The sequence below is a fragment of the Elephas maximus genome, chromosome 20 (genome assembly GCF_024166365.1).
Source record: "Elephas maximus indicus isolate mEleMax1 chromosome 20, mEleMax1 primary haplotype, whole genome shotgun sequence".
NCBI classification, from domain to species: domain Eukaryota; kingdom Metazoa; phylum Chordata; class Mammalia; order Proboscidea; family Elephantidae; genus Elephas; species Elephas maximus.
The window spans coordinates 53094186-53114832 of NC_064838.1; the positions used below are offsets into that span (position 1 = coordinate 53094186).

Here is a 20647-nt window from a genome sequence, read left to right on the forward strand (position 1 = left end):
CCTCAACCTCTCGGTTAGCAGCTGAGCACTTAACCAAATACACTAGAGTGGGCTTAACCTGGCTTAACGCCCAGATCCTGGCCTGGTCCTTCTGGCTTTGTGAGAAGGTGCCAGAGGGTGACCCAGCCCCATCCCCGAGGCCTGTATCCCCTGAACCCACTTGGGGTCCCCTCTCCACCACCAGCCAGTCCCCGAGAAATGAGTGAGTGGTCTCCACACAGCCAGCCCCAGACCTGCCCTGGCTAAGCTGGGCTTTTGCCCAAGCCTCTCTTATCTCCCTGAAGCTCTCCCCTCTCCTCCCAAAGATGTTGCTCCCTACAGCTCAGTGGCAGGTCAGGGCCAGCCACCAGGAGGCTTACATACATGTTCCCCTCATCCCCAGCCTTATGACATCCCCAACCCACAGCCCAAGAGGTCAAGAGACCAATTCTGTCACACAGCTGTCAGGGCAAGACAGCCAGGACTCCTAGTAACTCATCATTCACTAGCAACTTAGCTCCAGGTGCCTCAGTACACAGCAGCAATTTGTTAGCGTTCCTGACAGCCATCCCCGCTCCACCCACACACACACCCACACACACACCCACACACACACCCACCCACACACACACACACACACACTTACTTCCTGATTCTCAGGCCTTCTTCATTGTCTGGGAGGAAAAACTCAAAAGATTTGTATGTCTTGACCATATCTCGGCGATACTGGCCAACGTTGAATTCTGGGGGGAAACAAAGGTTCTGCTTTTCACAGCCACAGCAGCTCCTGTCAACTCCTGGCCTCCACCCGCCTCCCCAACCCCAGGCCCTGCACACACTGCACCCTTCTCTCCTCTCCTCCCCCTCTCCCAGAAAGCCCCAACAGGCCCTTGGACAGCTGGGCTGAGCCTTACCTCGTGTGGGCACACCAATCCAGTTCAGGTAGCGAGTCAGCTTCTTGGAGATGTAGGTCTTGCCCCGGGCAGGCAGGCCCACCATGACAATAAGCGTGGGGCAGTTGGTCATGCACACTGAAAGGCAAAGGAGTACATGGCTTCAGACAAGGGTTAGGGCCCTCCCAGTGAGCACCCCACTCTGTCATGTATTGAATTGTGTCCCCCCAAAAATATGTGTCAACTTGGTTAGGCTATGATTCCCAGTATTGTGTGGTTGTCTTCCACTTAGAGGTTGTAATTTTATGTTAAGGAGGATTAGGGTGAGATTATAACACCCTTACTAAGGTCACATTCCTGATCCAATGTAAAGGGAATTTCCCTGGAGTGTGACCTGCACCACCTTTTATCTTACAAGAGATAAAAAGAAAGGGAAGCAAGCAGGGTGACCTCATACCACCAAGAAAGCAGAGTGTGTCCTTTGGACCCGGGGTTCCTGCGTTTAAGAAGCTCCTCGACCAGGGGAAGATTGATGACAAGTGGCCTTCCTCCAGAGCCAACAGAGAAAGCCTACCCCTGAGCTGATGCCCTGAATTTGGACTTTTAGCCTGCTTTAGTGTGAGAGAACAGCCTTCTCTTTGTTAAAACTATTCACTTGTGGTATTTCTGTTAGAGCAGCACTAGATGACCAAGATACCCTCTCTGTCTGTGGTCCTTAGCCTCAGGGCACAGGGCTGGGCATCAGATGTGCCTTCCTGGCCTCTTCACCTGAGACAGCTCCTGGCGGGTCCCCAGGCCCTGGGTTCAAGCCACTACTAGCATGCCCTCCTTCCCCAGGCCTCTCTGGACTCTGGCAGACACAGTGGGATCTCCCCAGCCCATCTCATCCTGATGTGCACCACCAGATACAAAGCTGGACCTGCCACACTCCTGGCTAAACACTGCTGGAGAGTTCTCCAACTCATGTGGGACAAAAGCCCTGTCATCTAGGAACCCAGACCCTAATGTCACACACACAATCCCCAATCACTCAATGTTCCTAGTACACACAGTCCACTGTCTACTGCTTCCCTCTCTGTGGTGAACTTCTCTTCATCCGACAAAGCCCAGCTCAGAAGCTGGTTCTTTCCTGAGTCCCTTCTCCAAGGTACCTCCATGCCTACCTGGTACACCCTCACTCTCAATCCCAGTCAGCTGGCCCACGTCCCTGCTCCCCCCAGATTGATCCTGTGGAGCAGAGGCAGCCCCACAGGGTCTGAGCCATTCGACTCGGGTCCTGGGGCCTGGCACAGAGTTGGTGTTCAGGAATTATGGGCAGGAGGGGAAAGGGGGGCACCTAGAAGCCCACTAGAGCAAGGGCCACAAAGCCCTCTGGTAGACCACCCACCACTTTCACATGTACTACAGGTCAGTGTGCCAATTAGAGAAGCTGGCGAGGCTGGAGGGGTGGATGGGTCTGACCACAGCCCCTCCATTCCCCGCCCGTCAGGACAGACACTCAGGTAACAGAATTGCCAGCCTCAAGTGAGCCAGCTTTCACTGTGACCTCACCTCCAAAGACTCAGAGAACCTGAGGGCTGGGTCAGGTAAAACCACAGCAGACAGATGGACAGAGGCGGGGACCTGTCATTGCTCCCCTCCACCACCCACCTAGTTTTGTGTATGCCTTCACCTGGTAGTCTGCCGGGCCCCACCCCTCCATCTGGCTCCCTTGCTGCAGGGCAGAGAGGCCCTAGGGGCAGCCCTGCCTGGGGGTCAGGGGTCAGACAGGCCTGGGTTCCAATATTGACTCTAACACTTACTGGCAACTCTGGGCCTCAGTGTCCTCACCTGTAAAATGGGATGACAATCCCTCAGTAAGGTCTAGCACCATCTCTGTGTAAAAGCACAAGCACCTCAGGGAGGCTGTGCCCTGCCCTGGTGGCACATCTGCCTGAGGAGGCAGCTGACTGCAGGTGGGCATGGAGGCACCTGTCCATCCCCAGGCAGGCCTTGCAGAAGAGCAAAGGGCCCTGCTTGCCAGCCGGGGATCCATCATTCCCAAAGCATGACCTTTTGGACAGATGGGGCCCAACTGTGAGCCCCAGGGGAAGGGGGAGGGATCCCAACAGAATACAGAACACAGGCTGGTACTGAGCAAGAGAGAGGAATCCTGCAGAAAACCTCAGGATTGGCTGAAGAGAGAAAAACAAGTTAGGCAAGGCCCGATGTTCCAAGGGTGGCTGGGGTCTGCGTGGCTTGCACAATTACCAGCCAGCTGGCCAGGGCTTGCAGCGACAGAGAGGCAGGGCATCGGCCCCTAATGTGGGGGCTCACCCACCCTGCTCCCCAACACAAGACCACCCCTACCCACTGCTCCCTCATGGGCACACCCATGCCCTCGGGCTGGGGTTCTGTACCCCCTCTTCACATCTGTCTTCCCAGAGATGCCCCTGGCCTTTCCCCACAGTGTTTGGTGACAGCATGCCCCTTCCCTCACCTCACCTAAACACACAGCCCAAGGTGCGAAGGGCAGCAAATCAGCTGGGTGCAAAACAAGGACAATAAATGGCCCCTTACCTCCACTCCTCAGAGATAAGCTCCCAAGGAAATGACCCAGAAGAAAAACCAAAGTTCAAGTATGTTCACAACAGCTTACCACAGCAAAACACTGGAAAAATCCCAGCAGAGGAGAAACTGCAAACTGAAGCACACAAGGGGGGAATGCACAGCGCGTGGACCAAGTGGGCTGGGAAAGGGAGGGCCGCTAAGTACAGCCCCGAGCCTGCCAGGACCTGGCATTGAGCAAACAGCCACTTTCGACACAAACCACGCGCAGAAGGAAATTTGAAGACATGTCAGCCCAGCTGCCCTTGCTGGTTCCTTTTCCTGAAAATCTGCTCAAGGCCAGAGGAGCCCTAGAAGCCAAGAGGCCTGAGACATGCCTGATGCTGGTCAGAGCCTACTTTCTGGGAGCACCACGAAGAAGCCAGCCAGAGTCCCTGGAGTGGGCTCCAGAACCGACTACTGAACTGCACCTGCTCTCACCTCTTTGGGCTGGGGAAGGAAGAGCTCTTTAAAATGAGTCAACTTGGCATCATGGTCCCCGTCAGAGGGGTTAGAAAGTCATCTCCTGTACTCCTATGCACATAACAATTGTGTCCTCACCCCGGAAGACTCTCGCCACCTTTTGGCTGAGAAAAGCCACCAGACAAACATTGTCCCTTCTTCTACGCTCTCTGGGTCTCCTCTTCATCCCTTACCCTGCCTTCCCCCAGGGCTCCTCCAGGTGTGAGCTGAGGAGCCAGTGATGAAGGTGGCAGCTTCCTGGCCCTCAAATATGGCACTGGATTTCATCAAGTGGGGGAAAAATTGCTAATGAAGAGTGGGGGTGGAGGAGGCCCAGAACACTGCTGTCAACCAGCCCCTAGTGCCCTGAGGTGCGAGGGTCTAGGGACCCCCCAGCTGACTCCCCATCCCCACTGGTCAGCACAGACCAGTCCTGGGCTCTGCTTTCTTCTCCCCACAGGGCCCTGTGATCAAGCCAACTTCCACCCGTACCACCCCCACCCTCAGGGTTGGGGCTGGAGGCACCGTGCGGAAGGCTCCAGGTTCCTTCACTGCTTACTTACTCCTTGCTGTGAACTCTGGGGACCCTAGCCTGGAGCCCAAACCCCACCTAAACTGCAGGTCTCATCCTTGGCCTCTAGGGTGCCTCCTCCTCCAGGAGGCCCTCCTCAGGTCTCTTGCACAGTCCAGGTGATTTCTCTCATCACACCCTGCACTGTAGTCTCCTGGTCACTATCAGTCCACCTGTCTCCCCAACTAGACTGTGATCTCTGTGAGGGCACAAGCCAGGAGGGAAGTCACGAACCCAGCCAGAACCAAGCCATCTGAGCAAGTCTGCACAAGGTAGACAATGTTCTGAAAACGTGCAGCCAAGAACATCCCCTCAGCACTGCTAGAGAGAAACCACTCAGGAAGGTGACAGCTGGGGGAAATCGGAGAAGATAACCTTTGAAGGGGTGTTCTAAGGCCGGAAAAGGCATTTTAAACCCCAATCTTAGGTGCCTCACATTTGAAAGCTGAGATAGCCAAGGACCCCCAAAAGCAGGGAGGCCCTAGCAGCTCCAGGAGCCACCATCATGACACTGCCCACAGCCCCAGCTTTGGCTCTGCTCTGCGCTGGCTGCCTCACCATCTTTCCAGTCAGGACCTCAGAATGGCGCTTACGTCACTGACAAATAAAATGGGGGAAATGAGTTACTCCTAAGCCAGTGTAATTTGGGAGATAATTTTTCAGAACATGGGGTTTAACTGGGGGAAATATCATAAAGAGGGTCGAGGGTATTAAGACATCTGGCAATGCAGGGATGGTCAAACACTCTCTGGAGTGGAGGATACCAGGTCCAGAGGTAAGATGAAATGTGGCCAAAATGGCAGAGCAGGTTGGGTGGGGCTGGAGTAGGAGTCCAGCTCCCTGACTCCCAGGTCCACCGTGCTGCTCCAGGCCCCCTGGTTCCATAAACCCCCATGCACTTCTCATCAAGGAGCCCCAGAACATGTGGCCACTTGTCCCACGCAGGCATGGATAGTATGAGAGGCTTTCAGGAGCTATTGGCCACAGCCAGACATGGCATCAAGTTACCTATGCTGGGATAGCCCACAGCCCCACCGACTCCGACACCCTGAGACTTTCAGACCTAGAGCCAGGTTTTAATCCCATATCTGGAGCTTGGAGAAACACAGGCCCTGCTGTGAGACCTGCACAGGTCCCCTCCCCATTGGGCCTCAGCTCCCTTCTTCCCAGAATGGGGGGTTGGCTAGGAGCTGATGCTTCAATCCCTGACTGCAGTACCAAAAAGCAGAGATGGTGGTGGTAATGATGAAATTCTTGCTACCACTTATCAAGCACCTGCTCAACTGAGGGTCACACAGCATCACAGAGCAGGGATGATGACGGCTTCCATCCCACAGATGAGGGACCGGATGCCTGGAGGGCCAGCTCCCGGCCCAAGGTCACACAGTGTTCCTGCTTCCAAAGTCTAGGTTCTCGTTTTTTCCTTTTTATGTAGTAACAGCAGCATCCCCCTAGTTAGGACCACACCGCCCTAACAGACTGGATGGCAGCAAAAGAGAGAGGCGCCTTGGTCCCCCCACCTCCAGAAAAGTGTCAAAGGAGTCCTGTGGCCAGAGCTCCTCAGAACTCAGGGCATGGACAGTGGTCATAGCCCCAGGGCTAAGAGAACGGTCACAGCCTTGGCCCCCAACCAGGACCTAGCTCCTGATCAGAGATACACCCTCCTCCCACAGGATTCACATCATGGTCAAAGCCATGGCCCCAGGGGAGGACTCTTCTCTCCCTTATCATGTCCAAGCAGAGGCCAGGAGCGCAGGGAGACTGTGGCATATTACACAATCGCCAAACTGCCATTTCCATATTGTGCTGTACGTTAACAAGATGTTCTCTGAGGTTCTTGGCAACTTGCAATTTCATTACAATGTTGCAGATACTCCTAAAACAAATATTTTTTTTCATGGTAATAAAACTCTGCAGACTCATTTAAGAATAGAAAATCAAGGAAAGGATAAATACCTAAGAGTCCAGGAGGGGTGAGTCTGTCTATTAACAATGCCACTAGCCTCCTCCAAGCTTCACCCCCCAGTTTCACAATACACACATGACCCCACATGGATACTTAAATACCAATGGACACAAAGACAGGCTCCCCACAGCACAGTATTCTTGCTGTCCCTATTCTGAGCATATTTGCACATCCCTTAAATCGCTCCCAAAACTCAGTTTTAGGCCCAGGGGTGGGTCCAAAAGGCCAAGGGGCACCCTTCCTCCCGCTGGAGGATGAGCTCACACTCAGACCTTTGAAAAGTCTGTGCTCAGAGAGGCCAAGAGACTGACCCAGGGCCACACAGCTCAGGCCCGGCCAAGTCTCTCTACCCCAAAGACAGGGATCAAGGTAGGTCCGAGGCATCGTTTGGCCGGCAGCGGTGGGGACAGGGTAGGGTGTGGGCGGACTGGCGCCCTCCCCGAGGTGATGGCGGCCAGACTAGCCCCCGCCAAGCCGAGACGCCACCACACACCTGTCCCAGCCCCCCTGCTTTGCCATGCCTGTCCCTGGTCCTCCACCATTACGGCCGCCTCACCTGCCCCCGGCCCTCTCTGCACCAGAGACCACCGCCCAGGCGGTCCTACCCACCAACCCCGCGCACCTCCCTCCCCCATCCCCGCGGACCCCGCCTCACCACCGCGCTGGCAGGCGTGCAGGGCGGGCCGCCCATTGCTGTACGGCATCCAGATCTTCTTCAAGGGGTTCTGGGTCAGCTCCCGCGGGGACGCCATCCCGGCACCGGGCTGAGTCGGACTGCTTGGTTTCTGACCCAGCTGCCGGGCCACCGAGGCCCCGCCCCTCGATCCCCGCCCCTCCTCAAGCCGCGACGACGCAGCTGCAACTCCCCGCAGGCCCCGCCCCAGGTCGGGTAGGCTCCACCCTAACCGGAGAGGGCGGGCCATAGACCACGCATGCCCAGTTCGCCTCCGTGCCACTTAGGGACCCAGCAAGTTCCGCCCCTCAGGTTAGGATCGAGAACGCGCAAGTCCAGCTCCTCACGCTCTCAAGGCCGGGGTCTGGAGGCCTCGCCCTGGATGAACAATCCATCTCTTCCAACCCGACCGCGCTGACGTGCATACGCCTCACCCACGGGCCCCGCCCTAGAGTCGCCTTCCCCCCAGGGTTCGCCGCACGGGGCTACGGATGGCCTCAGAGACCCCCAGGAAGGAGGGCTTTGCGCGCAGTGGGCGGGGCCCGAGTGACCCGCTGGGCCGGATTGGTCAGGGCGCATCCTGGAGTCCGCGTTGCCGCGCCTTGCCCGCCTTGCCCCGGGACCCCCTCTCCTGCTCCGCGCCCCGCGACCCTCCCCGGCCCAGAGAAGCGGCCTGCTCAGCCACGCTGGAAAAGCTCCTTTATCTCATGAACAAGGATACAGGACGAATCTCAAAATTGATCGCCGTTCCCTCTTTGCCTTGGCTTCTGGGGAGCACCTGCTAAGCGCCAGGCCGCCGGAAGCAAGTGCGGGAGACCTTGTAATCACACTAGTCCCAGCGGAACGTCTCCTTCCAGGATTTCATTTTTACCAATTAAATTTTTAATCATGAGCTTTCACTTTTTTTTTAATGAGCTTCAGTCTTTTTATCAGGAAAATGGGATGCACAAGTCATTAATCTTACAAGATCTGCTGTAAATTAAACGCGTCAGTCTCTGAGAAGTCCTTTCTTAAAGCATGTTAGTGTTACCATGTGGAATCGACCCCAACTCATGGCGACACCGTGTCAAAGTAGAACTGTGCTCCATAGGGTTTTCAATGATTTTTTTCAGAAGTGGATTGCCAGGCCTTTCTTCAGAGGTGCCCCTGGATGGACTTGAACCGCCAACCTTTTAGCAGCTGAGCCCATTAACTGTTTGCACCACCCAGGGACTCCATGTTAGTGTTATTAAAAAAAAAAAAAAGAAAAACCCATTGCTATCAAGTCAATTCCAACTCATCGTGACCCTACAGGACAGAGTAGAGCTGCCCCATGGAGTTTCCAAGGAGCCCTTGGTGGATTCGAACTGCTGACCCTTTGGTTAGCAGCCGTAGCACTTAACCACACCACCACCGCCACCAGGGGTTCCAGTGTTATTATATATTGTATAATTTATATCCCTCTTGTCTGTGAAAATGCAGTAGGAGCAGGGGGCAAGGGAGAGATCCAGAAGTTCAGGAATCCCTGGCTCACTTGCTTGGTCCCCATCCAACCCCCACAGGCTCCTACCTCCTCTCTGTGTCCCTCCCTGTTTCTGCCCTGGCCCCCACCAACACTGCTCTAACCTGAGTCACACTGCCCTCTAGCGATGTTTTCATCACTTCCCTGGCAGGGTCCCTTCATCCTCCAGTTCTCTGCAAAGTTCCTGGCATGTCCAGCCAGGAGCCAAGGGCAGTAGAACAGGGCTGACCCCATGTGCTGGAGGAGCAGTGCCTCCTCCCTTTGCCCTCCCGTCCCACCCTGCCTTGGGTTAGCCTTCTAGGCCGCCATTCAGGCCTTGAGAGCCTGGCACAGACCTTAAGATGACTCTGACAAAGATGTTTCACTTACTTCACAAGAAATAAAAGCTCATCAGGTCCATGTGCTGGAAGCCCACCTGGACTGAACCCTGCCTAAAACCAATTCTAGCTGGGGAATGCCCTGCACTAGCAGGGCCAACCACTTCCTCCTTCCTTGTCCTCTTTCTGCAGGGTCCACCCCCTGCCTCATGCCCAGGAGCTCTGAGCACACCCATGGGTGGCCCCTGATGAGCAGGGTGCCTCTTGTGACTACCCGTCTGCTCCCTACTTCCCCAAAGTTGCTCATTCTGTTCCTGACACAGTCATGCCCTCCTGCCTCCTGGCCACTGTGCCAAGGCTATCCTGGGGCCAACCTGCCCTCAGAGACCTCATTGCCACATGCCTACACCCTGTCCAACGCCCCGCACAGCAGCCATAGCAAAGGCTCCCTCCTCTAACATCCACAGACCCCAGCACCTGACCAGGCTGCCCATCTCTCCTTTCCCGGCCCTCCTGGAATGTTAGTCAAGGGCTGAGGGTAGGGGACATCCAGGTTGGGGCAGGGAATTGCAGTCATCTCTGGGCGGCCAACCCACACCCAGTGAGTCTGAGTCTGGCTTCCAAAGAAAAGCAGCTGCTCTGCAACTCCCACTCTTCCCCAAAAAGTCTGACCCTGGGCTGACCCTGACACACCCTCCCAAGTCCATATATCCAGTTAAGAGGCAAGGAGTTAAGGACCAGAGGAGCCTAGGGCCCCTCTCCAAGGCCTGAGTCTGCATCTTCTCTGAAGATGTTCTCCATGGCCCCTCCCATGTGGGGCAGGAAACTGAGGATCAGGAAGGAGAGAAAAGCCCAGAGTCACCGAGTCAGCCCACAGTGTGGAATGGACTCAGCTTAACTTCCAGTCCTTCAGAATCTCCCCTCCCACACCTTGCACTGTCACCGCATTTCCCATCTCCACACCTGGGCTCCTGCCTGTTCTCGCCATCGAAGTGTTTTGTATGCATCAGTAGATACCCGAGAGAATAACTGGCTCTCCTGGCTTTTCCCTCCTCGGGAGTATCCCAAAGTGAGCCAGCTATCCTGCCCCAGGGGTGGGTGAGTATGCCCAGATGTCAGTGTGCACTTATGTGTGAACATGTCCTGCTCAGCCTCTCCCCACCAGGAACCTGACCAGCCTGGCCCTGAGAGTCTCCCACGGTGCCCTCTGCACTGACCACTGGGCCACTTCCTAGTGTCCCAGGCTACAAGCTGTAAGGTGGCCAGAGTGCTCAATCCCTGGTTCTCGATGCTCAGATTCCCCTTGGTCCCTGTCTCTAACAGGCAGGCCTGGCAAACCACCAAGCCACCCTTTGCAGCATACAGACCCAGACCTCAGTGCATGCCACACAGACCCCCACGCCAGTGCACACAAACAGAGCATGCAGGTGCGCAGACATACTTGCACAGCCACATGTGTACACAGAGAGATGCATGCACAAAAAGCACACACACAAACAAGCACTGCACCCAGGCACATGCACAGAGGCAGGCTGACTGCAGCAGGCCTGGGGCTCTCTGCTGCCTCCCTCCCCTTTGAGTCCCCCTTCTCCTCTCTTCTCTGAAGTCACTGGGATGTTCCCAAGAGTTCTAGCCTCCTCTGGCCATTTCCAGCCAGAGATCATACCCAGCACCTGCCTGGACCCAGGGGTCACAAAGGGGCAAGGAGCCATGTGACCAAGCAGCCTTTTGAACCCTGGGCTGCACCTCCTGATTCAGGCCTGGCACAGAACACACAGTAGGTGCTAAGAACAGCTTGGGATTAGCCAGGGCACACAGATGTTCAGAGTGGCTCAGGACCGGTGTGATCAAAATTACAGAGTAAGTGCTCAGGGAGACTCCTGACCAGGACAGAGCACACAGTAGGTGCTTAGAACAGCTCAAGACTGGCACAGGGCACACAGCAGACACCTAGAAATGCTGGTTTAAGGGCCAGAGCCACGCCGTATCAAGAACTTCCAAAATGAGCCTCTGAACTGGTGTGACCTCTGGGAGGGTCCTGCCTGACACGACCCCTTGGAAGCCAGCAAAGGGCAGAGTGGGAGGGCCTGAGACAGCTTCAGCTGGCTGTCCCTTCCCCTGGGCTGAAGGAAGATGCTATTTATAGCTCCCCTGGGCCCAGCCCCCTCTCCCCTGAAAGGCAAGTGTTCCGCCTCCTCCCTGCCACTGACAGACTGACGTCCCCTCAGAGCACCCCTATAACCGGAGAGATCCCCCAATGTCCTAGCGCCCCCTCCACCGCCACCCACACTTCGCCCAGGTCTCTCCCCAATCCTGCCACCCTCTCCACGCCTCCCCGCGCCTACCCCGCCCGCGGCTCCCTGGCTCCGGCTCTGTCATAGAGCTGCCTCCTTCTGTACCTCTGTCCATCCTGCCAGCGAACTGACCCGAGCCGCCGCCCCCTGACTTCAGAGTCTGGGCAACCCCGCCCGCCGGGCTGCTGGGAAGACAGTCGCAGGCTGCCTGCGGCCCCGCCCTTCCCAGCCCCGCCCTAGGCCCGCCCCCCAGGGCTGCTCCAGCATCGTCTACACGTGTGGAGGGCTATGCCTTGGGCCACCACCGCAGGCAGCCCGGCTCCCTCCAGTACGGCCTCTCTAGCCGGCCAGAGCTGTCCACACTTCCCAGTGTCTGCCCTCATCTCCGGCTGGGGTTGTGTTGTGTACACTGCCCAGAGCTTCTGCCCCATCCCCAAGTAAGCCTGTCCACACTGTGCAGAAAGTCAGTCCCATCCACTGTCTCCAGTCAGGGTGGTCCGCACTGCCCAGCAGTGGAGCTGGGAGGTGTGAGATAAGGCAAACTCTACTGCTCTCAAACCAAGGGACCACCATCAGTGGAACAGGGATGAGGGGAAGGCAGAGGGGCAGTGCAGCCAGCCCTCATGTGTCACTGGATACACATGGCTATGAGATCTTCACCCATCCCATCTTTTAATCACTTTACATTTATTGAGCACCTGCTGCATGCCAGAACTTTCATATACACTCTATTACCCAACGTTCATCAGAAGATTGGTGGCATCACTCTGCCTTCCGGATAAGGAAATTGAGGCTTAGAAAGGTGAGCACCTTTGCTCAGGACAATTCAGTGATGAATTGGGCCCCTTCTTCCCTGGAGCCATGTATCCAACTCCAAGGCTGGGTGTGCAGGGCTACAGGACGCCTGTGGCTGGCTGTGTGCTGTGGGGGCTTCCTGCAGAGTTGAGGGGCAAGCCCTTCCCTCAGTCACACACACTCATAGGTGTAAAATACACGAAGACTCATAACAGAGGCAGCATACAAAGGCTCAGCCACTCATACACCACTCCACTCAAGGCAAGAACACCACAGCCACAAACTTCCCACGTATGGCCAACCTGGGAGATGGCCTGGAGATGGTACTGATGGCCCCATTCGTCTGGGTAGGTGCTGCTTCATGGGACACAAAACCTGTGACCTTCATCAGCATTTCCCTGTGGTAACCTGTGTGGTGGGGCCCAGACCTACGGGGCTGAGATGGACTGGGTCTGGCTCAGGAGCAGACGGGGCTGGGTGTGACTGTATGAAGTGGCCCTCACATGCAATGTGTCTCTCTGTGTTGGGGCTCCTGAAAGTGGCATAACGGTGGCCACAAGTGGCAGTGTCCAGATGCTGTGACTGTGGGGTGCCCAGACATGGCAAGATTCCACATAGCAGTGACTTGCCATGGTGATGTGCAGGCTGTCGAGACACTGTAACTCTGTGGGGCACCCAGACACCACATAGCAGTGATTCCATATGGCAGTGTACAGGTGCACTGTGCCCAGATATGGTGCCAGCGAGCCCCACTGCTGCTCTCTGACTCTTCTCATCCACATGTGGCCCCATAATTTGGTCCCTGGGACCCCTCCCTCAGGCTCAGCGGCGACCAACATGGGCCAGGATGCGAGCATTGGCAGCAGCCTGCTCCCTGGCAGCCCTGATCCGGGCCTGCTCCAGCAAGATCTGCAGGAGGCCAAGGGGGACATCCAGCGAGAGGGTGATGTGAGGGCCAGAGCAGGGGCCAGGGCTGGACTGGTCCCAGGCAGCTGAGGGGCCTGTGGTGGTGGCTGGGGGCCTCTCCAAGGCCACAGGGCAGGGAGTGGCTTGGGAACAATTGTGAGAGGAGAGCTGGAAGCCTGGGATAGGGGTCGCTGGGATGACCAGGACCCTGGCCAGCATCCGAACCAGCAGCACCAGCAGACTCCACCTGGTCATTGCGTGGTCAGGCTGTGAGGAGAAAACAGGCTCAGGCCAGGGCTACTCCGGTCAGCTATGAGCCATAGACAGAGACAGGTAATGGGACAGAGAGATGGAGAGGGTGAGGGTGATGGAGAGAATGAGACGGAGAGGCCAAGAGAGAGATTAGAGAGGCCAGACTGGGGACAAAAAGAGAGAGAGACAGAGAGATGAAGAGGCAAAAGAGAGCCAGAGACAGTGCGAGACAGAGAAAATCAAAACAGAGAAAGGGGCCAGAGAGACAAAAAGAGTGAGAGAAGAATGAGAGAGAGATAAAGAGATGGAGAGATAGAAGCACAGAGACAGAGAGCAACAAAGATAAAAATAGAGATCCAGAGAGAGAGAAGGGAATGAGATGAAAGAGAGACAGAGAAAAGTGAGGGAGACTGGAAGAGAAAGACAAAGAGACAGGAGCCATTCCAGAGACACGCAGAATGATGGAAATAAAAAGGTTCAAAGAAACAGGGAGAAGCACAGAGAGACAAAAGAAGAGACCGAGGTTCCGAGCAAGAGAGCTTGCAGCAGATCCAGTTCAGAGAAGGGCAGGACCAGGAGCCTCTGAGGCACAGAAGCAGTCAGAGATCCCAGACCATCCACCCCAGGCTCAGAGACCTCCACTAACCCAATCCCCGGGTCCACTCAACCCCAAGACCCTGCCCATCCCAATCAGATACCAGTCCTACCTTGACCAGCCTCCTCTGGGGTAAGTTGGGGGCCTCTGGATCTGCCTGGGACTGGGGCCCGGCAATGCTGTCCTGTGGTCTGAACCTCTGCCCCACTTCAGGGCCCATTTATCTCCTTCTGCCTCCTGGGCTGGGGACTGGGCCATGTTTCCTGGCATGAGGCAGCCCCCCACCTGTGACTCATCCCCTCTGGGGGGGCAGCCAGGACACATGCTCAGCCCCCACCCTATCTGTTACTTTCTGGGGACCAGCTGAGGACTAAGGGTCACAGTGATCAAGGTTGGGCAGGGGGGCTCTGCACCCACACAGGACAGTACTGACCCCCTGGGGAAGCCCTGTCCAAACATCTCCCCAAAGAATCACGACAGGGGTCTTTGAAAACAGCAGCTTTAATGCCCCCCAGAATCAGCACCATGTCATCACAGGCTTGGGTCAAAGGGCGGGTCGAATGCCAGTCACATCCGCTCACTGCCCATAGCCACCCCCATAGTGAGTCAGCTGCCAGGGAGGCAGGAGCCACAATGGGGGTTTGTCCACAGGGGGCAAGGCCAGACCCACGGGACCAAGTCACTGAAATAACGGACACGCACGTGCACGCTCATGTGCACACAGGCCTCTAGCACCAAGGGGAGGGACCGTGGGGCCTTGCTGGGACCCAGACTCCTCCGGGGGATGCTGAACTTCAGCTCATCGTCTGGGCCTCAGCTCTGGGCAGCACCTGGGTGGGGTGGAGCAGAGCGGTCTTCAGTCATCTTCTCACCCAACATATAGGTCCGAGAAACACATAGGCAAAGGCATCAGTGGAGGAGGGAGCTGAGGCCACAGCAGGGAGTGGGGCTCTAGTCTCAGAGGGGCTCCACATTCAGGTCCTTAAAGGAGAGAGTGTGGAGGGGGACCAACTGGGGACTCCACAGCTGGGCTTCTGTGTTCACTTCTCTGTATCTGGTGGTCTGTCCCAGGTCCCCCAGTCAGAGGGGGTCCGGGATCTTACCTAGGATTCTGGTCTGGGGGCTCCTCATAGGGGAGCTGATCTGGACAGGCTCAGTGCTCAGTCCCCAACTGAAGCAGGGGTAGGCCCATACCTGTTCCCTGGCTCTGGACCACCCGGGGCAGGCAGCGGAGCTCACAAGCTTCACGGGTCCCGAAACGGTTGGCATTGCCTCCACAGCCGCCGTAGACGAAGGGGCGACAGGCTCCCGGGCCACCTGCCACAGCCCGGTGATACCAGCGCAGAGTGTAGGCAGTACAGGAGCCCTCATCCAGTGGTAGCGAGCAGGAATCTGGGGCCAGTGGGGGTCAGAGGTCAGCAGGGGTGGTAGGAAGTAGAATGGGATCAGAGAGAGACTGGGGGTCAGTGAGAGATCAGCAGAGATGAGATGGAAGCAAAGATGGCTGCCTGCCCCTACTCCTAAACCTCCATAGGCTCAGCGCCCCCATCCTCACCATCACCTTCCCAGAGAGCCTCAAGGTCCTCGTATTCATCCACAGAATACTCAGAGTACTCTGAGTACTCGTCATCCTCGGGGGGCAGCCGACCTGGGCACAGGGTGGGGTGTGCTGTGAGTGGGGCTGCTGCTGGGCCAGGTTCACGCTGCCCGACCTTGGTCCTCAGGGCAGGGCGGGCAGTATGCACCTCCCCAAGTGTGTGCACAAGAGTGCTCATGCATGCACCCTGCATATGGGTCTTTGTACGGGGCATGTGCACTGCCTGCACACGAGTACCCACGTGTGTGTCAGTCTGTACCCCACCCACACATGTACCATGGGCCCAGCATCCTCACCTTCTTCCTCTGCATGAGAGACCCGGAGCACGGGCACACGGTGAGGCCGGGGGCCGGCGGTGTCTGCAGCATAACTAGGGAGGGGCCCTGGAGCAAAGAGCAAGGGGCACGGGGCCCTGGGGTCAGCATGGCAACCCTGCAACCATGCCCCTGCTGAGAGCACCCAGGTGATGGGCAGGGCCTAAGGTGAGGAAAACCCAAGAGCAGGGACTCCAGAAAACTACTCACGTGATCCAGATGTGATGAGCTGACCCTGGCAAGCTAGAGGAGGCAGAAAGGGCAGAGAGAGACAATGACAGAGACCAAGAGACAGAGAAAGATGGAGAAAAGCAGAGATGTATATAGAGAGAGACGGACAGAAGGAAGTAGAGAGGAACAGAGAGACAGCCAGAGACAAAGAGAGATAGAAGGGAAGAGGAAAAGAGAGAGGGTGGGAAGCAGAGAGACAGGGAGAAAGAGAAGAAGAAAGACAGAGTAAGAAGAAACAGACAAACAACAGAGAAGTTGGAAAGAGGCCAACAAATGGCAAGAGACACAGAAAAAGAGAGTCAGAAACAAGATACGGGGGTTGGGGGGAGACAAGTGTCAGAATCAGAGAGAGCAAAAGCAGTGGCAGGTAGAGAGAGGTGGGAAGAGAAGAGCTTCACTCTCTGATGACCCTCAGGGCCATCACCGCCCCATCTGGCTCCGTGTCAGGCCCAGAGGGACCAGCTCTGCTCCCACCCCATCCCTCCCCCCGCCACACCATACCCACACTGGGCATCTAGGAACAAGGAGGCCCAGCAGCCCATGTGTCTACCTCTCTGTCTGTTGGGTATGGCCATCTATCATGGCATGTGTCTTCCTGCGCATCCGTGTGTGGTTCTGCCTGTGTGTTTATGTCCCCGCTCCAACAACATGGGTGCCACCCGTGAGTCTGTCAGGCCCATCTCCCCTTGGGAGTCCATCTATTACTGCAGGCACCAGTAAGTGTCCTATGTGTCCATCCACATCTGCCTATGTGTCTTCGTTTGAGGAAAAGTCTGTCAGCATGTCTGTCCTTAAATGTGTCCACCTGCCTGTCTGTCTATTAGTGTGTGTCTGGCTGGGGGTGTTCTGTCAGCATATCTGCCCTTTAGCAAATGCATCCTTCTGAGTAACCATCCATGTCCACTCATCTCCTTGGCTGCTTGCTGCTTGTAAGTCCTGGGGACCGTGCCTGCCCCTGTCTAGGCATGCTGCGGTGAGGTGGGAATGGGTCCCAGGAGACTCTGGGCTTAGCCCCACTCACCACAATGCTGACTCATCTCCTGACGCACAAAGCCCCGAATGTCATCCTCCTGGGAGACAAAACCACATGCAACATGAAGAACCCAAGGCTCACAGGAAGGACGTGGGGCACATCATGCAGGGATCATGGAGGGAGAGCAGCAAGTCAGGGGTCCACAGCCCAGGGGTCTTTCCATGGGGACAAGAGCCATCATGGGCAGGAAGTCACCATGTGGGTAGAACCTCAGAGCCACCAGGCCCACACTCACAGTCAGTGCAGCTTCTCCTTTTTCACCACGGGGACCAGCGGGCCCCGGCCGCCCCTGTGTGACAGGGACTAGACTGTGACCTCTGATCTCAGGGACACCAAAGTTCACTCCAATCCCTGACCCCACACCTGAGAATCCCCACTCACCTGCTCTCCCCTCTCACCAGGGGCCCCAGGGGCTCCAGGGGCCCCCACCACGCTCTCTCCAGGGGGTCCTCGCTCACCCTGTCAGACACAAGAACCAAGTGAGCAGGGGCAGAGGCTGTAGGGGTCAGAAGTCAGGAATGTTGGGGATCATGGGTTCAGGGAGATTGGGAGATGAGTTGCAGGGTCAGGGGTCAGCAAGGTTATACGGGTCAGGGTGGTTCAGGGGTCAGGGGTCAGGGGTCAGAGTTGGGGCCTCTAACCTTCTGGCCCTGAAGTCCTTCAGGACCTTTGGGACCAACACTGCCAGGTGGCCCAGGTGGACCACTGGAGCCATCACTGCCTTTAGGGCCTGGGAAGCCCCCAGTTCCTGGGGGCCCCTAGGGAGAGAAAGGCCAAGGTAAATGATCAGAGCACCCAAAGATGGATCCATTCCCAGGAAGCATGCTTCCCTCAATTCACCATGACCTTGGCTGCAACTCACCCGCTCCCCTTTCTCTCCCTGGTCACCCTTGGGTCCTGGCTGCCCATCAAAGCCTCGGTCGCCCTAGGGACAGAAGAAGTGTGAGAGACCTTTCACCCAGCCCTCCCTCAGTTCAACCCCCAAGATGTTTGATGCCCACAACTTTCTCAACCCAACTGCCTATGACCCCACCAGCACAGCACCATCAATTTGCCATGATCCCCAACACCCTATTGTAACACCCCCTGCCCTGAATCTACCTGTTCCCCTTAAACTGACACTCCAACCTCCCCTACACTGGTCACATGCTCCTACTGCCCCACATTCTATCCTTTAATCCTAAATCTCTGTGACCCCTGCCTCTAGGACCCCAACACACCCTGAAACCTCAAGACCAGCCCCACTCCATTCCCCAAGTGCCCCAACCCACCACAGGCTTCATTGGCCCCAAAAAACCCATGACCCTTCCATGACCTCCTCTGCCTCACCCTGACCTCCCATGATATCCACTGTCCAGAGACCCTGTACCTTGGGACCGATCAGGCCCTCCTTTCCGGGAGTCCCCGACTGGCCGGGCATACCTGGCTCCCCCTGGAGAAGAGGCAACATGAGCTGGGCCCTGGTCCATACACTCCTCCCACACCCTGGGTGTGCCCCACACTCACCATCTCTCCTTTGCGTCCTGCTAGCCCAGGGCGGCCTGGGGAACCAGTTTCTCCCTGCAGGTGCCAGGTGGAAGGGTCAGACTTAGGCCCCAGGCCCTGTGGCCCCTCACCTCCCCCATCACCTCTGTACCTTGTCTCCCTTCTCTCCATCCTGGCCACAGGCGCCCTTCACTCCCCGTTCCCCCTGAGGGGGAAAAACAGGTGAAAAGCCAACTTCCAGATATCTCACCCTACGACCCCTTGATCCTGAACCCAAATCTCCAAGGTGGCCCCAGATACTCCGACCTCTGACCTAACACCCCACATTGAACCCCGGATACCCCACCATCTGAACCCAGATCTCTGGCCTCTGACTCCAGATACCTCACCCTCCAATGTCAGGACCTCCAACAGGAAAAAAAACAAAATCCATTTCTCTTCTCACCTTGAGGCCCCGGGGACCGATGAAGCCAGCATCTCCTTTGTCTCCTTGGACACCAGGGGCTCCATCCTTTCCTGGAGGTCCCTGAGGGGAGAGGAGTCAATGTGGGGCCGGGGAAGGTCAATGAGGGACCAAACAGAATCACCCTGGATTTAATGGGAGAGGAACACCATGGGGGCAGGAGTCACATCAGAGGCCAGGGCCACTGGGAGAGCAGGGTTTTCCACAGGGACAAGAGTCATCATGGGCAGGAGGTCACCACATGGGTAGAACCTCAGACGGCTACTGCAGAGGTGGGGTCCCTGGGCAACATGAGGACACCATGAGAGCAGTAGGCTACTGTAAGGTTAGAGGCTACCACATGGGCAGCAGCCACCATGGGAATGGGGCCTGTAGGGACAGAGGGTTCCCTGTGGGAGCAGGGGCATCTTACCAGGTCACCAGGAATCCCTGCAACACCAGGCTCGCCCTGTGGGAAATACAGTCAGAGGGGGCTGGAGGCGGCCGTTTAATGTGAGCATTCCCATTTGTTGGCATATCTGCTGCACATTCAGTCACTGGGTGACTCTTTGGCCAGCGACCAGGCCACATACAGATCACACGTGAACACACATGTGGACAAGAGGGAGGGAGGCTGGAAACCCTCAACACTCAGAGGACACCCATGGGACAGGTGTGTGTGGCACGTGGCTCTGGGCTTGTGCCTGGGGGATGGCTTGCCTTGGGTCCCGTGAGTCCACGCGCTCCCAGAGATCCTGCTGAGCCCTTGTCACCAGGCTCCCCCTTGATGCCCTGTGGAGTGAGGAAGAGAGGGACATAGTCAGGACTAGAGCAGGCTGGAGGTTGGGAGTAGAGCTGGAACCACCAGCTGGGGCAGGATCAGTGTCATTCCCAAGACTGTCCGGCTCCGCACCCCTTCCTGTTGTGCCAGTGCAGGGTGGGGCTGGGGGCTGCGGCCCATGGAATGGTGCATTCATCTTCCCCAGGACCCCTAGGTCCTGCCCCCTCCCCATACCACTGGCCCCCTAATCCCACCTGTAATATCCCTGACACTCAAGGAACCACGCTCCTGTTCCCTCAGGGCCCTTCACAGAGCCCCATGGCCCACAGAGCTCCTCTCCTGAGCTTTCATCCAGGCCCTCCAGCCCTCTTTAGAGCCCCCATCCTCATAGCACCCCACAGAGCTGCTGCAGCCCACAGAGGCTCCTCCCCTGTGACTCCAATAAAGCCCCTCTCCTGCCCTCAAAGACCCCCTGGAGAGCTCCCACAACCCACAGAACCCCCGCTCCTCGTCCAATATAGAGCACCCCGCCTCTTCCCTCTTCCTCATACCTTTTCTCCAGGGATCCCGCTGTCTCCCCGAGGTCCTTTGTCACCATCTATGCCCTGAGGCCCTCGTTCACCCTGGGTTAGGGGTCAGAAGGCAGGGTCAGGGGCTGGGGCTCCCTCCCTCTTTGGGCCTTTGTGTTCTCAGATCCCTGGGTCCAGCCCCACAGGAGCCCCTCACAAACCCTGGGGAGACCCATTTTCCACATGGACCAGGCCCACTCACCGTGTCCCCTTTGGCACCCCGTGGTCCCGGAGGCCCCACAATCATGGCTGAGTCACCCTGGGGGAAAAGGGGCAGTCAGAGGAATCAGGGACACCCTTAGTTTCCCACCCATGCCCTCCCCCATGCCCACACTCACCTTGTCACCCTTTAGCCCTGCGGTTCCAGTGTCACCCTATTGGGTGGAAGAATGTGAGTCCTACCCA

The 20647-nt window shown here is 56.9% G+C and overlaps 3 protein-coding genes across 13 annotated transcripts in view; all 3 read right to left on the minus strand.

Moving 5' to 3' along the window:
* Window positions 1–11429, minus strand: part of PFKFB4 (6-phosphofructo-2-kinase/fructose-2,6-biphosphatase 4) — a 50741-nt gene extending 39312 nt beyond the window's left edge. For 8 of the 10 annotated variants that reach the window (XR_007514432.1, XR_007514430.1, XR_007514433.1 and 5 more), the window contains exons 1-3: window positions 7113–7265; window positions 894–1010; window positions 626–722 (exon numbers count right to left, since the gene is read on the minus strand). Coding sequence is in view for 5 of the 10 variants with exons in the window: in XM_049862599.1 (XP_049718556.1) it covers window positions 626–722; window positions 894–1010; window positions 7113–7209 (311 nt within the window). In the remaining 5 variants the exon portion in view is untranslated. Of the gene's footprint in view, window positions 1–625; window positions 723–893; window positions 1011–7112; window positions 7266–11293 lie in introns of those variants that run through there. The other 2 variants (XM_049862597.1, XM_049862595.1) reach the window with 2 other exon arrangements.
* Window positions 11430–12859: 1430 nt separating this feature from the next.
* On the minus strand, window positions 12860–13198 carry UCN2 (urocortin 2). The gene has a single exon (XM_049862315.1). It carries the CDS (start codon window positions 13196–13198, stop codon window positions 12860–12862), a length of 339 nt encoding a protein of 112 aa, XP_049718272.1.
* A 1082-nt stretch (window positions 13199–14280) lies between these two features.
* COL7A1 (collagen type VII alpha 1 chain) overlaps window positions 14281–20647 on the minus strand; it is a 34631-nt gene continuing 28264 nt past the window's right edge. The window contains exons 101-119 of one of the 2 annotated variants that reach the window (XM_049862812.1): window positions 20581–20616; window positions 20445–20501; window positions 20225–20296; window positions 19613–19684; window positions 19326–19361; window positions 18896–18976; window positions 18602–18655; window positions 18472–18525; window positions 18335–18397; window positions 17828–17890; window positions 17607–17723; window positions 17347–17424; window positions 17201–17254; window positions 16954–17002; window positions 15912–15944; window positions 15684–15770; window positions 15352–15438; window positions 14985–15182; window positions 14281–14620 (exon numbers count right to left, since the gene is read on the minus strand). In XM_049862812.1, the coding sequence (XP_049718769.1) occupies window positions 14604–14620; window positions 14985–15182; window positions 15352–15438; window positions 15684–15770; window positions 15912–15944; window positions 16954–17002; window positions 17201–17254; window positions 17347–17424; window positions 17607–17723; window positions 17828–17890; window positions 18335–18397; window positions 18472–18525; window positions 18602–18655; window positions 18896–18976; window positions 19326–19361; window positions 19613–19684; window positions 20225–20296; window positions 20445–20501; window positions 20581–20616 (1308 nt within the window). In that variant the 3' untranslated portion in view covers window positions 14281–14603. Of the gene's footprint in view, window positions 14621–14984; window positions 15183–15345; window positions 15439–15683; window positions 15771–15911; window positions 15945–16953; window positions 17003–17200; window positions 17255–17346; window positions 17425–17606; window positions 17724–17827; window positions 17891–18334; window positions 18398–18471; window positions 18526–18601; window positions 18656–18895; window positions 18977–19325; window positions 19362–19612; window positions 19685–20224; window positions 20297–20444; window positions 20502–20580; window positions 20617–20647 lie in introns of both variants that reach the window. The other variant, XM_049862811.1, reaches the window with a different exon arrangement.